We start from the raw sequence: 15,579 nt of genomic DNA on the forward strand, positions 1-15,579 counted from the left end.
TGCTCCCTGAGGCTCGGTGGCCAGCTTCACTCCCCACCTGACCTAGGAGCTGGGACAACCCACAGCCAGGTGTCGTGGGGCAGCAACATGAGGGCCGAGGCCTGGCCACAAAGGCAGCCACAGAGAGCAGGGACCTCACGGCACTGGGTCACCAACCCTTCTCAGGTACTGTCCCCGGACACCCCAACCATCACACTGAGGGGCCCGTCCTGTCTACCTCCCAGCCTGCAGCCTCCTCCCGGGGGGCCGCCCACCTGCGAGGCGGCATTTGCTCCTTGCAACCACTGTCTCACAGGAGGTTCCTTGCTTCTTACGGCCTCCCCAGCCCCATCCGACCCCACGCAAAGCCCCCAGCCCTGATCTGGCTCCTGGCTCCCGACCCAGGTTCTCCAGGAGAACCCAGGCAGGACCCCACCCCACCCCTGCCCCCAGGCCAAGCCATGGGCAGGCCAGCCTCAGCACGCCAGCTCACAGTGCCCTGGCCACCCCCACTCCCCTCCTGGGATCGGTGTGACTCACAGGGCCGGCACGCCACCTCCGGCCTACACCGCGGACGGCCACCCCCAACACACGCACCTGCCCAGACTTGCCGCTGGTGGACGGTGGTAGTGCCAAGGCCACACTGGGCCCTCAGGCGGCATGACCGACCACAGCAACAGAGGGGCTGCAGGGGAGAGGGCAGGAAGGTTGTGCTCAGGCAGGGAGCACAGAAAAGGTAGCCCCTGCTGTGCTGGAGTCTCTAATCCTGAAGCTCTGACAACCCCAAGGCCTTCCCGCCCTCCAGGGGAAGCAGGCTGGGAGGCCTGAGTCTCCAACGGAGAGACCAGCATGCCTCCAGGCTCTGCTGTACTGGAGAGGGGGCTGGAGCCGCCAAGGCCAGATCCCAGGGCCACTGCCCTTCCCACACAAGGCCCCAGGGTTGGAGCTGGGGAAGGCTGAGCTCCACCCTTAGGGGCAGCTGGGCCCAGGTCCCTACAGACCACAGGCACAGAGAGGCTGAGCTGGACCCACGCATCTGCCCAGGCTGGGCCGAAGGTCTTCTCATCCGTACGCTGCAGCTGTCCTGCTACCTCCCAGGACCGCAGAGGGTGGGGTGTCAGAGAGGGTCTGGAGCAGGAGGGTGAGACCCTGCGGCTGTCAGGGAGCATGGGAGCATTGTCTAAGGCCTGGAGCAAGCCCCTGATGAGGGAGACCCACCAAAACCCTGGGCCACGGCCACTGGCAGTGCCTGCCACAGATGGTCCGTGATGGGCAGCGACTCAGTCCTAGGGGCCCTCCTCGACTTCCCGGACGCAGACACAGATGCTTTGGATGGCCAGGAAGTGAAGGGAGGCCCTGTCTCAGAGTGCCCCAGAAGCAGCTCACCACAGGACAGACAGCCTCCCCTCCCACTGTCTGTCACGGAGCTCCTGGCCCTCCTTCATCTCCACCCCACGCACAGGGCATCTGTGCCCTTGGCAACAGCTGTTGCTGACGGGGCAGGTCCGAGCCCCGCCCTCGGGGAGCCCACAGGGATCAGGAAAGGCCCAGCTAAGCATGGACAAGCAGGTCCAACCGAGAACAGCATAATTCCGGGTCCTGCTGTGCAGAGAAGGTGTGGTGGGGATGAGCTACAGGGCTGGAGGAGCCGGGCGGGCCCCACAGGCTGGGCTGCATCCCAGGAGCTCAGCTGGTAGGCAGGTGACCCGGCAGGAGCTGCGTTTGCTGACTGACACATGGGTGTGGCTGAGGTCCACCCCCACCCACAAGGAGGGAAGGCAAGAGACGTGTGTCCCCACCCGCGGACAGGGGCAGGACCTCTCTTCCGGGCACAGGATGGAGCAGGACAATCTGACTTGAGGAAACAAAACAAAGTCACAGCCAAGGATGGCCTGGCTCCTGCCCTCCAGGCTCCAGGGGCCGCTCCCGAGGCTGCCTGGACTCCTGCAGGCACCCCTGCAAGGCTGGGGTGCTTCACAGCCTGGGGTCTGCAGGGCAGCCTCCCTCGGCAAACCCCAACTCCAGGCTGCCTTTGGAAGCAACTGGATGGCACCCGCTGCCCGGGGTCAGCGCTCCCTACCTGCCTCTCCTGTGACTCTGAGTGGCCGACCCAGCCTCATGGCCACCGTCCTGAGGCTGGTAGGGGCAAGGAGGGCCACCACTTCGTTACGTGCCCCAGGCACTGCTCCTTGGGACAGGTGACAGGGGCCAGAGCCTGCTCCCTCAGCACCCAGGAGCCTGCCTCTAAGCAAATAAACCAACAAGCATCCACATTCGCCTCCAGGCCACGGGACCCTATGGGACCAGGCCGGCTCTGCTCACCATCTGTGTTCTGGGTGCAGATGGCCACAGCCCTCTTGGGTGGCAAGGGTTAAACCGCACAGTGGTAAGGACCCCCTGCACAGGCACTGGCCGGTACACACACCTTCAGGTGACGGCAGCAACACTGGCACTGGCCTGGCTCCCCAACGCCGACCTGGCCGACGGAGAACTCGCCTATCTGCCTAGGATGACAGCATCCAGCCAGGAACTCATTCCCCAGGAAGCAGCCAGGGTGGCCTGGCACCCCCGGAGCTCTGTGCCTTGCCTGTACCCTCTGCCCCAGCCCTGCCCAGAACCCTGGGTGGCTGCCAGCTTCCTGCCGAGCTGGCTCCTCGTTCCCAGCCACAGTCACTGTGAAACCTGCTCATCACCCAGGGCACCACCATCCACCCCCACGGCCACTACTCCAGGAGGACAGCACGAGGGCCAGGCCTGCCCAGCTCCCTTCCGCACACACCTGGATTCTCAGGGACAGGCCCGGGATCGGCCAATGCTGAGGTGCCCATCACCTGCCCCAGTTCGGCCCTTCCGCACACACCTGGATTCTCAGGTCGGCCGACGCTGAGCTGCCCATCACCTGCCCCAGTTTCCTTCCGCACACACCTGGATTCTCAGGTTGGTCAATGCTGAGCTGCCCATCACCTGCCCCAGTTCCCTTCCTCACACACCTGGATTCTCAGGTTGGCCGACGCTGAGCTGCACACCACCTGCCCCAGCTGGGCCCTTCTGCCACACACCTGGACTCTCACAGCCCCTCCAAGGGGGGCAGAGCAGGAGGGTCCCCACTCAGTACCCCATCAGCTCACGCAATGTCCCCCATACTGGCTCTGATGGAGATTGTAGGGGGGAGCGGCAAGATGGCTTCCTGGGGACAGAAGCCGGTGTGCAGAACAGGAGAATGTGACAGATCAAAATGCACACACAGACGGTGAAAATCGGGCCGAAGCTGGAGGCTGGAATAAAAATGTTAATCTCTGCAAGAGCAGAGTGCTCCTCCCTGACCCCCACATCCAAACTGACCTCTGTTTTCACAAAGGCCAAAAAGAGACAGAAGTGGTCCCGGAGAGGGAAGCTGGGACAGCGGTCATCTCCGAGGGGTTGCAGGAGCCGGGGGTGTGGGAGTGCCGGCTGCAGGGCACACACACACGGAGACTTCACCCAGCTGCACAGGAAGGACACGCGTGCCTTCCCGAGCATCACTGATGCCAGCACACGCAGGGTTGAGTTCTAAGGAGGGCCCAGCCCCACAACTGTGCTGGACACTTGGGGCCCCTCCCATGCTCTGGGCCTCCCATGCTCCTGGCCACCTGCCCTTGGTCAGGCAGTGATGGGGACAACGCCATGTGGGACAGCACATGGCCCAGGGAGGGCAGCCAGCTTGCCATCAAGGATCCAACACCCCTGCGGCTGGCCGAGACCAGTAGCCCCAACACTGCCAGAGGCCCCCAGAAATGAATGCAGAGCACGGAGAGGGTGAGAATGCGTGATCTCAGTACCCAGCACGGATGCAGCGAGCTTGGGGCTCCATCCCCAAAGGTTGACCAAGACTGGCCAGGTCCCCACTCCCAGTGCCAGCCCCTCACGGGGCGGCCCCTAGGCCACCAGCCACAGGGCTGCCAGGAAAACCCGGCTGACAGGTCAGGGACAGTGACGGGGGCGGGCATGGAGTCAGGGCACACAGACGCACACTCAGCCGGTGAACACGTGGCCCACAGGTCAGCCCGCTCACTGCCCGCCACAAGTAAGGAGATGCTTCCTGCACTCCCTCGGAGACTCGACGCCCAAGGTGCCCTCACCATGCCCCTTCCCTCCCTCCTGAGCCCCTGCCGCCCACAGGCCCAGCCAGATCCCTAGGGCTGCGTCCCTGACTGGTCTCGGCTGCAAGGAGCCAGGAGGTCCCTCCCTACCACGCTTTCATTTCCATGCCCAGTGCCCAGTTTCCCCCATGAACACAGCCAGGGAGGGTGCTGCCCACGTGCTGAGCACCCGAGATGAGCCAGCCAGCACAGGTCTCACCGGTTCTCTGAAAGCTCCCTAAGCATCACCTTCTATAGACAGAGGACACGGCAAGGCTCCAACACACAAAGGTCGCCCTGGCCGAGGCCATGCAGCTGGCCGGGCTGTCGAATCATGAGCCCAAGGCTGCCTGAGCAGAGTGTGGGGGGCGGCGGGGGAGGAGAGAGAACAGAGGGTGCGACAGGGCAGCAGTGGGAGCTGTGGTTGGGGCACTGGAGGGACCTCTGCCCCCGCGGGGGAGGGAGAGAGCATAGACGGGGGCGGTGTGGACGGGGCACGCGGGCACACGCACAGGTCAGAGCACGAGGCACACACACATGCACACAAACGCACCCCTCCAGGCACCAAAGCTCCTAGACTCCCACAACCCTGGGCACTGTGAGGTGCGACGGCTGGCACGGGCAGGCTCCGTGGCTGAGGGCGCCCCTCTGGGCCTCCACGAGAAGGCCTGGCTGCGCCCACAAAGGGGCCACCTTCTTCTGCCCCAACCCATGGGGCCGGCAGGAGAGTGCCTTCCTTCCTAAGGAAGATATCAACTTTGATAGGAAACACAAATCTGAATTCCGTTTTTCTTTTAAAAAATTAATAACTGGCCGGGCGCAGTGGCTCACGCCTGTAATCCCAGCACTTTGGGAGGCCGAGACGGGCGGATCATGAGGTCAGGAGATCGAGACCATCCTGGTTAATACGGTGAAGCCCCGTCTCTACTAAAAATACAAAAAAAAAAAAAAATCTAGCCGGGCGAGGTGGCAGGCGCCTGTAGTTCCAGCTACTCCGGAGGCTGAGGCAGGAGAATGGCGTAAACCCGGGAGGCGGAGCTTGCAGTGAGCTGAGGTCCGGCCACTGCACTCCAGCCAGGCCGACAGAGCGAGACTCCGTGTCAAAAAAAAATAAATAATTAAAATAAAAAAATAAATAAATAATAAAAAATTAATAACTAGCAAGGCTTGCTATAATCTGCCCACATGCGGAGAAAGGAGGCCAGCAGGCTGTGAGGGGTGGGTGGGGTGAGGAGCAGAGGGAGGGAGGGAGGATGGGCGGCAGCTTGTTTTCTCTGAGTGGCCTCTGCCATTGAGTTGCAGGACGCGAGGTGTTTGTTGTTTGTTTTGGGGAGTATTTTACAGACTCTCAGCAACCCCCCGGCCACTAACACAAACTCTCACACCGAGAATGCTCTCCGGCCAGAAGCCAGCCCTCCAGCTCCACACCAGGGAGCGGCTGCTTCCAAAGCGCCCCCGCCCCAGCCCTCAGGCTTCTCCTCCAGCCCTGAGAACCCACACAGGGCCCAGAGCTGCCGGCCCCGGGCCCACCTGTTGGCCACCCCAGGCTGCCCGCTGGCCTTGGCCCGTGTCCCCGGCTGTAAAACTAGACGGCCGATCCAGCGTCACTCCCAGATCTCTCACCAGGCCAATGATCCACACACGGTCTCTGGGCTGACCCTCAGATGAACCAGGGTTTATTCTGGGCCAGGACCTGCCCGGAATCCCCTGCCCACTGCTTGGAGCAACTGTTCACAGTGTCCACAGCCCCCCCAGGAGCCCTTGGCTGCCCTCCATGAAGATCGCCCCTCTCCCAGACCCCAGAAGCCACTGCAATTCTGGAGGCAGGAAGGTTTCCTGGGGTGCCCGGCCAGCCGCCATAGCCATCGGCACCAGGCCAGGAAGGCAGCAGGCAGCTCCCACCTCCCCACAGTGACCCGTGCTCTGGCCTGGCCTGCTCTCCGCCCCCAGCCTTGGGTCATTCCAGGAACATGTCAGGCTCTCTCGCCTCTAGCCTTGAACATGCTGTTCCCTGGGCCTGAAACTCCTCCACCTGTTTCCTGGCTCACTCCAGCCTGGCTCCGTTTTATATAACACCTCCTCCAGGAAGCCTTCCCAGAGTCTCTCAGTTGGGGTAGGGGTCTCATCTCCTACCTACCCACTCAAGAACACTTCTGCAGTGCAGGGCACAGCCAGCCCCTCACCCTGGGTGCCAAGGCTGAGGGCTACTGAGGATGGCGCCATGGCCACTCCACTGTGAAAGCCTGGGCCCTGGCCAGTGCCTGGCACATAGCAGGTGCCAAGTACAGACCTACAGGATAGCGGGACCAGGTCGGCGCCGGCTGCAGGAGTCTCCACAGTCCTTAAGACCTAGCCAAGCAGGTGCCAAGTTTCAAGGAGACCCAAGCAGTAACACAAGGCACTAGCCACGCTGTGCTTCCCCAAGCAGGTTAGACAACCTCTCTCAGCCTCTATCTCCTCTTCCGTAGAAATGAAACTGAAGAAGGAAGTCGCCAGGAGGCAAAAGGTCTAAATTTTGCCACCCACTTGCTACGTCTCTCCAGGCAGCCGCTGGCCTGGCCGCTCTCTGGGTAGGCAGACGGAAAGGCATTTTCTCGGGGCTAAACATGTGGAGGTTGTGGGGGTTTGGTCTGGGAGGAAGACTGGAGCGGGGAGCTGCCCCGGGGGCCTCCCTCAAGCCACAGCCTGTGGAAAGAGTGGCCCTGGGCGTGGGCTGAGGGCCGGGATCCCTGTGACAGTGACCAGCGCAGCCCACACCAGGAGGACGGCGTGCGATTCACCCCCTTACCCCTCAGGACAGCCGGGGACCAGAGCCACCCTCAGGCCGGGCGCAGTGCACACTAGGGAAGTGGCAGTGACCATCAGGCTGGCCTTTCCTCATCCATCCCACAGGTGGTGACTGCCAACCACCGCCCAGGCTCAAGCTCCACTGGGGCACAGCAGCCGCTGCCTGAGGATCCGGGTTTGAGTCCTGGCTGCATCACTCATGGCTGGGCAGGGCCTTGGGCATCTGACTCAGCCTCGCTGGGTCTAAATGTCCTTGTCCTCAGAAAGGGGATGGCGCTCTTGCCTTTAACTCCCGGAAGCCGTGAGGATTAACCGACACCACAGACAGCCACCTGGACAGCCGCCTTCACGCACTATTCAGAGAGTACCTGCCCATCAGGCGACTGCTTCCCCCATCGAACCCAGGGCTAGGAACAGGCAGAGAAAACAGGCTGGGAGGCCAGGTGAGGTGGTGCACTCCTGAAGTCCCCACTACCCGAGAGGCCAGGGCGGGAGGACCAGTGAGCCCAGGAGTTCACGTCTAGCCTGGGCAACAAAGCAAGACCTTGTCTCTAATTTTTACAATTTTAATTAAATTAAATTAAATTAGAAAACAAAGGTGGGCCCTGCCCAGGGGCACCCAGTCCAGAGTCAGAAAGACAGGCTTTTCCAGGAGCCCAGTGGCTATCGGCTGGTAATGCGGCAAGGGAGAGGAGACATCAAGGTGGGCTTCCTATAGGAGGTGCCACTCACCTCCCTCCAGCTACAACCCAGGAGGCTCTGACACCTTCCCATGCCAACCCCTGGCCTTTCTGTGGACAGCTGGGGGATGGGACAGACCTGCACACATGTTTACCATGAGGAAGGTAGGCCCAGGGAGGGTGACAGACAGACGATGGGGACCCCTGGCACCAGAAGACAGGAAGATCTGGGTCCAAAACAGCCCCACCACCTCCTAGCCAAGGACTGCAGAACATAATGCTGCTTCTCTGGACCGCAGAATTCTCATCTGGAAAATGAGCCAATGGCCTGGGAACAGGCAGGGTTGGAGACCGCACACAAGAAGGGCTGAGCACAGGGCCCAGCATACGGCAGGCACACAGCTGCTAAAGACAGTCGGACATGGACCACAGTTCCTGGCAGGCAGCAGGTGCCCATAACTGAGCGCATCTCGGTGGCCATGCCCTTCCTGTCACTGCCATTCCTAGCTCAAAGAACAGCACCAAAGGCTGCTCTCTGGGACCGGTGTCCTTCATCCCGCCCTGGCCCCAGACACTTCCGCCTTACCAGAAAGCATGGCTCCTGATGGCCCCCGGCTCTGTGACGGCCTGGCTGTGTGGCCCAGCCCAGCTCCTCACCCTCTCTGGGCGCCTGCTTCCTCATCCATAACGGACTGGTCTCCAGGGCCCCTCCCCTGCTGACGAACCCGGGGCAGACGCCACAGCCCAGGCCAGGCTTGGCCACAGGTTCCTGGAATGCCAGGCCCCACCCAGCAGGCAGGAGGGTCTGGCCTACGGCAGCTCTGCAACCAAGAAGGCGGTCTCAGCCCCTCTCCTGCTGCCCCTTCACCACAGAGCCAGATTCCAGACCTCAGGCAGCTCCGCGCCCAGGCCAGACCAGAGAGCCTGAGCTACCACCTGGGGTCACACAGCCTACAAGGGCAGAGCCAGGACTCGCCTGCCCCACAGAAGCACATGCCCCGCTGGGCCCTCTGCTGCCACTCTCTGAGGTGGTAGAGTCCCGGGAAGAACAGGGCCTCACAGTCCAGCACCCGGACACAGTTCCCCTGCCTCCTGGGGGCCCCCAGGTGGGTCAGTGGGCCTCTCTGATCCTGTCTCATCCTCTAAACTAAGCCTAATAACACCCACCCCGTAAGATGATGGGGAGGCCTCCGTGATACCCTCTAAGCCGTGTGCCTGGAACCCAGTGATAACAAATCAATTCCGCCAATGGGGCCAACCACTGTCTCCCCTCACGGGACAGTCCCAGGGCCAGGCCTCCTCCAACCAAAGGAAGAGGGACACTCACCTGAGGCCCCCACTCCACCCCATCTCCCATACTCAGCCCAGGACGGGCCCATGCTCCAGCCCCAAGCAGCAAAGCCAGCGTCCAGGCGGACCTCGGCTGGGGCCCTGGCCGCAGCCCTCCACCTCCCCAGTGGGCGCGTGTATCCTGCCACACTGTCAGGCGCCCTTGGCCTACCTGGCTCTCTCTCCCCCTCCCCACGCCCTTCTGCGTCTACAAGCGGCACTGAGGCTGGATGGCCTGGCTTCAAACCCCATCCTCACCCCTCCCCACACCTCAGTTTCCCCTCCATAAAATGGGGAAGTAGCAAAGATCCCGTGGGTCCAGACTAATGTCACCCTGCCTTGACGTCAATCCCTCGAGGTGACCTCTCCTCCCCTCCCCAGGGAGGGAAGTGGGGCCCGAGCACCCCACAAGGGAGGCCCAGGCTGGGCCGGGCACCCAGTCCTGCACCAGGCTGGCAGGATGTTGGGAAATGCACAGGCCCTTATTTCAACACTGCTGGCCACGTCACAGATGGGTTTCAACACGCAGCAGCGCCCAGGAAGGGGCCGCAGCCATCTTGGCCCAGCCACCTGCCACGCCGCCCGGGTAAGACAGGCCCGGCCCTGCACTCACGCACCCATGGCTGCCCTGCGGCCCCGACTCAGGTGATGACCCTCATCCTCAGGACAGGCAGAGACAAGGACGGACCACTTCAAGGGAGCGCATGCCACCCCCAGGCCCGTTCTCCATACCCCAAGGGCCAGGCCACAGGCCCAGTGAACCAGAGGCACTAGCCCAAGAGCTGGCTGCCAGGCGCTGCCCCAAGCCACCAGTGCCACGGCCATGAAATGGGGCGAGAGTTCTCTGCCAGCTTGTGAGGGGCGAGGCCTAGGGGAGATCATGTTATGGGAAGAGAAGGTGTCCCCAGAAGCCTGGTCCCCATCAGCACTGGGGGAGAAGTTCAGCCCAGCTGGCCCTCGCCGGGCACACAGCAGCTCCGCCAAGCCCCACACCAAACTGGGCTCATAGCCAGGGCTGCGGGCCTAAATGGGAAGCAAAAACACCAGGGGGGCCAGAGACAGTGGCGGCTGCCCAAGGGCACCCTGACTCTAGACAACTGGTACCCTGAGCCCTCCTGGCAAAGGACACAGAGGCCTGGGGAATCAAGGGACTTTTCCAAAGCCACACGTCAGAAGAGACAGTCAGCAAGGACCCCACTCAGCCCCGAGCCCCCAGCAGCCCCCACGAGGCCAGTTGGAGGGAAGACTTTCACAACTGGGTAGGAATGTGACGGGGACGCGGGATCGGCTTCGGATGCAAACCCCTCTCCAGGGCGCTGAGCGTGTCCCAGAGCGAGGGTGACCCACCTGCCAGCCCAGGGCTCCCCACACTGTCTTTGGCACTCAGCCCTCAAGTGAAGCTGATGTGGCCTCTTCCCCAGGCCCTCCAGCTCCTGCCACTCCCTCAGGTGGGACCCAGTGGAAGAAGGGACACTGTACTCTCTGCTGACCACCCACCTTCCGCGACGGCCTCTCAGCAGCTACCAACCGGGCCAGCCACCCTTCTCCTGGCAGCGTTCTCTCCTAGAGTGAGGGCATGCATCGTGTCCCTGCCGCCTCCAACCCCAGACCCTCTGCAGTCTGAGCTCAGCTGTGCACAAGGCCCACGGGGTCCCACCACACCGTGAGCTGCAAGGGGAGGATGCTTCTGTCCACATCTCCCCGGCCCCAGCCTGCAGCTCAGGGCCCAGCCAGCACACGGGGACAGCCTGCGGGTGGCGAGGAACGACGACCAGGGAGGTCACATCGCAGGCAGCACTCTGAAACCCTGAAAGGCCTTGGCATGGCCAGGCTGCCCCAACAGAGCTACAGAATCCCAAATGAGGGGGTCACCATGAGCCCTTCGTCTACCGGGCAAAGGCCTGGCCTTCGTCCTGTAGAGGCGATGCCCCACGGGGAGAGACAAAGTAAACAAGCGCACAAAGAAGAAAGTAATTTGGGGTCCCGAGGTGAGGGGCCCCGTCTGGACACAGGGACCAGAACGGCCTTGGAGCCAGCCGGGCAGCTTCAGAGAGCCCTGCCAAGCTCTCAGTGCAGCCCTGCCCGAGGCCACACTGCCAATCGGCGGTGGAGCCAGCGCTCAAGCTCAGAGTGTGTGCTCCCCCATGGCCCGTGCGATGGACACCACCCCACAAGGCCTCCGGGGCTCCTCAAAGGCACAGCCGTGGGACAGACCGTTGTCCTTCCAACCCGGGACACCAGAAGACCAAGGACTAGACCCCAGCTGGGTCCCGGGGACTCAGGCAGTGGGCCCCCGTTCCCACCTGTCTGGGAGCCCCCAGCACCCCACTGTGACTTCCAACCCAGCAAAGGGAAATGGGCTGTGCTTTCCTCCATGCACCGGGCTCTGAGCACACCCTGCTCATCCCACTGGGCGGGAGACAGAGTCCACGGCGAGTTCCCATGTGTGCGTACATAGTACACAAGCTGGGCTCACGCACCCACACACACGGGACTGTGTAAATGGAGTCTGTAAAGTTTCAGGTTACAGAGAGCCTTGAACTAGGAGGAGGGGACCTCCAGACTCAGCCTCTCCTCCCACGCCTCTGCCTCCGAATGCGAGGCTGTGGGAGGGTGCACCCAGGCAGCTCTGGGACAGGATCCCCGAGAGGCCTCAACACCCCGGGGCCTGCCTAAGGCCACCGAGCAGGTCAGACCTCGAACCTCGAACCCAGGTCCAAGCCCACAGGGAGAGGCCCCGGTTGGGGCTGAGGGGACACAAAGGTGGGGGTGAGGAGAGCTCAAAGGGAACGGGTGACAAGTATCCAAGAGGCCCCTGGAGGCACAACAGCTGCAATCTCCAACACACATAACCCCCATACACACGCAAGCCCCATACTCACACAACCCACACACACATAACTGCCGCACTCACAACCCCACACTCACACATAATCCCCACACACAAACCCCATACCACACACACACAACCCACACACACAACCCTCGCACTCACACATAACCCACACATAACTCCCCCACTCACAAAACCCACACACACACAACCCCCGCACTCACACACAATCCACACACACAACCCCTGTACTCACACATAACGCCCACACACAAACCCCCTCACTCACACATAACCCCCACTCACATATAACCCCCATACACACACAAAACCCCTGCACTTACACACACGCAGTCACATATATGCACAGTACACCCACACATCTATTCACATGCAGTCACACACATCCAAACACAAAGTCACACACACATCCACACTCACCTAGTCGCATCCACACATAGCATGAAGACATACACCAACACACATTCACATATACTCACACATACATCCTCATAGTCACACACACACGCCCTCACACACCAATCACACACATCCACATGCATGCACACTCATAGTCACCTACAGTCACACATACCTACACACTCATTCAGACACACACCCCCTAACAGAACAGCACATCTGACTTTTTACTCAAAGCCAGCCAGCTCTCCGGAGCCTTCTGCTGCCTGAGCTTCTCATCCTGCAGGGCTCATCTCCAGAACACCACAGTGTGGGAAGGCCTTGGTGGCCCCCATGGCAGGGGCTATCCAGCCCCAGGGGAATGGGTGGCAAGGGCAGAGCGAGCAGCTGCCCTTCTTCCCAACGGGGCCTCACGCCCACTGGACAGAACAGCGCCTCGCAGGCACCTGGCTGCGCCTGTCAAGGCCAGCTGACCATCAGTGGAGCCCTGGGGACACGGGGCACTGGGGGAGGCAGAGCCAGGCATTGACCATCCATCCATCAGGGAGTGCCCTGGCCTCCCTCCCCTGCAGAGGGCTCGCCAGGGACACAGGGGCAAGGCAGAGAGTCCCGAAGGGGGCTGAGGAGACCCTAGCCCCAGGCCCGCTGCCACAGGCTCCCGGCCCTGCAAGCTGGCACCTCCAGAGCGGAGAGCATGCGCGAGCTGTGGTGTTTAATAACAAATTACTCCGAGCAGGCAGGGAGCGGCTTATCGAGCATCTCCAGCAAGGCCGATACCATCAGCTGCTGTCAAGCAGCTCTGGGAACTATTAGCTTAATTAGCAGTTCCTGCCGGGTCAGCACAAAACTGCTGGCTGAGCCGGGCCCAGGAACCAGTTTCGGCTGCCAGAGACAGGCTAGGCGGGCCCTCAGGTGTGGGAGAGGAACCCCGAGGATCCAGAAGGGGCCACGAGACACCCCGGCACCCCCCACCCGAGGGGGAGCTGCAGATGCTAAGGAGGCTCTGTACCCCTTGGGGGCCCTGGTGCCCCACACACCCCCTGCACAGGCAGGCAAGTTGAGGCCCCCACAAAGGGAAGTCCACCCCACCCTCCCCAGCCGGCCAGGGTCACCGCACTGCACAGACCGCCTGGCCGAGGGGCCACGAGCCGAGGATTTCACCTCCTGGCTCCAGGTGCTGGCTCCTCGATCACTGAACCTCAGTTTCCCATCTGTAAAGTGGGATCACCATGGTAAGAGCACACAGCGGCCCCTGGCACATTGTCCCTGCATGTGGGGACATAGGAGAAACCCAAGGCAGGCTCAGTGTCCTTCTCTCCCCACAGAGAGTGGAAGGGTGGGCTCCGGGGAGCAAGGCTGGGTCTCCCCGGACAGGGTCACCACCCTCCCCCCACTGCAGACTCAGTCCCTGCCCAGCGCAGCACCCAGACTGCTCTGAAGATGGAGGGAAATCACAAACGCGGGACCAGGCAGACCCACAGAGGCGGCAGGCAGGGGAGTGGCTGGTGGGGTCACGCGGGGCACGGCAGCGGCTCCAGCGAGCACGGTGCTTCTTTCTGGGGTTGGTGGAAATGCTTTGAAATTCTAAAGCTGGCTGTAGTAGCGGCTGTGCGAGTGTGTGGATGAAAATCCACTGAACTGCACATCTTTAAAAGGTGACTGTTATGGGAGGTGACCCGTATCTCAACCAATTAACCAATCAGATAATAAGCCTGGTGCTGGGCAAAGGCTGAGAGTGGCACGGAAGCAGGGGTGGAGACACGCGGGCCCAGGAACCACCAGCCCCTTCTCCCAGCAGGAGCCTGAGGGACATCTCTGACTCAGCCTGCCTGGCGCCCTTCCACCACTTTCTGACTGGGAGGTGTCCCCAACTCCTATGTCTCTGCGCACACTAACCCTTGTCCCTCTGTGGACCTTAGGGTGGCCTACGTGGAGCATTGGGGGGTGCCATGCTTCCTTTTCAGGCTCTTTCTGACCAACACTGTTTCCCGGGTTCAGCTTCTGAGGCAGGAAGACCAGGCTGGTGGGAGCTGATTTCTCCGGCCCCACCCAGCTCCTCACGAGGAGGCCGAAGCCCACTGGTGGAAGGGTCCTTCCTCCCTGCCCCAGCCCTGGCTGGGCCCTGCAGTGCTGTCCCCAGGCCAGCCTAGTCCTGCTCCCGGGGACCTGGAGGCCCATGGCAGGGGTGGCTGCTGCGGAGGGGGACCCTTCCACTCCCGCCGGGAGCCCACCGTGGCCAGGCCACTCTGCCACTGACACCGCAGTGTAATGAGTTGCAGATGCGCTGGTATAAGAGACCGGAGCAGCCCCGCCCTGCGGAGGAAGCTGGGAACTGTCTGAGATCACGTGCAATTCTGGAGCCTGTGCCAAGGCCTGCTGGACCTGGTAGGGGGGCAGGCGTGGGGGGGTGGGCAGAGGGAGAGGCCGTGCTGCTCCTCCTGGGCGCACATGGGAGACCACCCAGCAGGCACCCGTGCTGGACACCCTCCCTGGCCCCACGCACAGCCCAGAACATGCCACACAGAGCCACCAGAGGCTCTGCCGCCTCCCACTGGGGCCCTGGTGCCTCTGAGCCTCAGCTTATCTGTACCCAGGGACGGCACCTCTCCCAGGTTGTCACTGAGGCACGAGAGATGCTGAAGATGCCAAGTCCCACCTCTCAAAAAGGGAGGGGTGGAGGCAGCCGCCAGATGATGTCCCACGATCCCCACGGCTCCTGCAAAGGCAGGTGGCTCCTAGAGGTCGCTCAGCCGGACCCCTGACCGGATGCAGCCACAACCGCGCTGAGTATCTGTGTGCACCTCCCCCACGGCCAATCCCAGCCCAGGACCCTTCCCCAAGACAGGCCTGAGCCGGACAGCAGGAAGGGTGGGGTGGGCAGGCCACCAGAGGGTAATGGGAGGGTCCTCCTGGGCTGGCCCTCCCTTCCCCTGGGGCACCTCACCCACCAACTGCCGGCCCCTCTGAGACTCTGCCAGGCCCCTCAGGGCTACATCTAGCCCGGAGTTAACAGCCACCAAGAACAGACCTGAAACTGGTCTCCACTGTCCCCGCCCAGTCCCAGGCCTGCTGAGGGACAGCCCAGGACCCCAGAGAAGCCACTGGACAGGCAGACCAGCCCCTGCCACCCAGGCCCCAGTGCAGCCCCAGCCTGGTCCACACAGCCAAGGCCACAGCCAGCGAGCGGAGGCGGGGGTGGCGGCCTGGTCCACCCATGAGCAAACCCACACATCAGCCGAGAACACCGGGTCTCACTCCAGGACACGCCACAAGCAGCCTCTCTCAGGAGCAAACCTTACCTGCCAAATCCCACCTGGGCCAGGCAAGGTGGGCCCCGCTCCCCGAGCTCACCCGAGACCCAAGGCCGCCTGGTCACTCACCCAGGGACGCGCTGCCCCACCATGAGGGTGAGGGCTCTCAGCTCGGGCACCTG

General features: G+C 62.3%; 1 protein-coding gene across 2 annotated transcripts in view; it reads right to left on the reverse strand.

Moving 5' to 3' along the window:
- RXRA (retinoid X receptor alpha) overlaps positions 1-15,579 on the reverse strand; it is a 113,616-nt gene that overhangs the window by 59,196 nt on the left and 38,841 nt on the right. The window contains exon 1 of one of the 2 annotated variants that reach the window (XM_021927075.2): positions 8,151-8,363. The exons of the other annotated variant lie outside the window; for it this stretch is intronic. Within the exon in view, the coding sequence (XP_021782767.1) occupies positions 8,151-8,160 (10 nt within the window). The 5' untranslated portion in view covers positions 8,161-8,363. Of the gene's footprint in view, positions 1-8,150; positions 8,364-15,579 lie in introns of those variants that run through there. 2 annotated transcript variants of the gene reach the window in all.

This window comes from Papio anubis, chromosome 13 (assembly GCF_008728515.1).
Source record: "Papio anubis isolate 15944 chromosome 13, Panubis1.0, whole genome shotgun sequence".
In the NCBI taxonomy this organism is placed as follows: domain Eukaryota; kingdom Metazoa; phylum Chordata; class Mammalia; order Primates; family Cercopithecidae; genus Papio; species Papio anubis.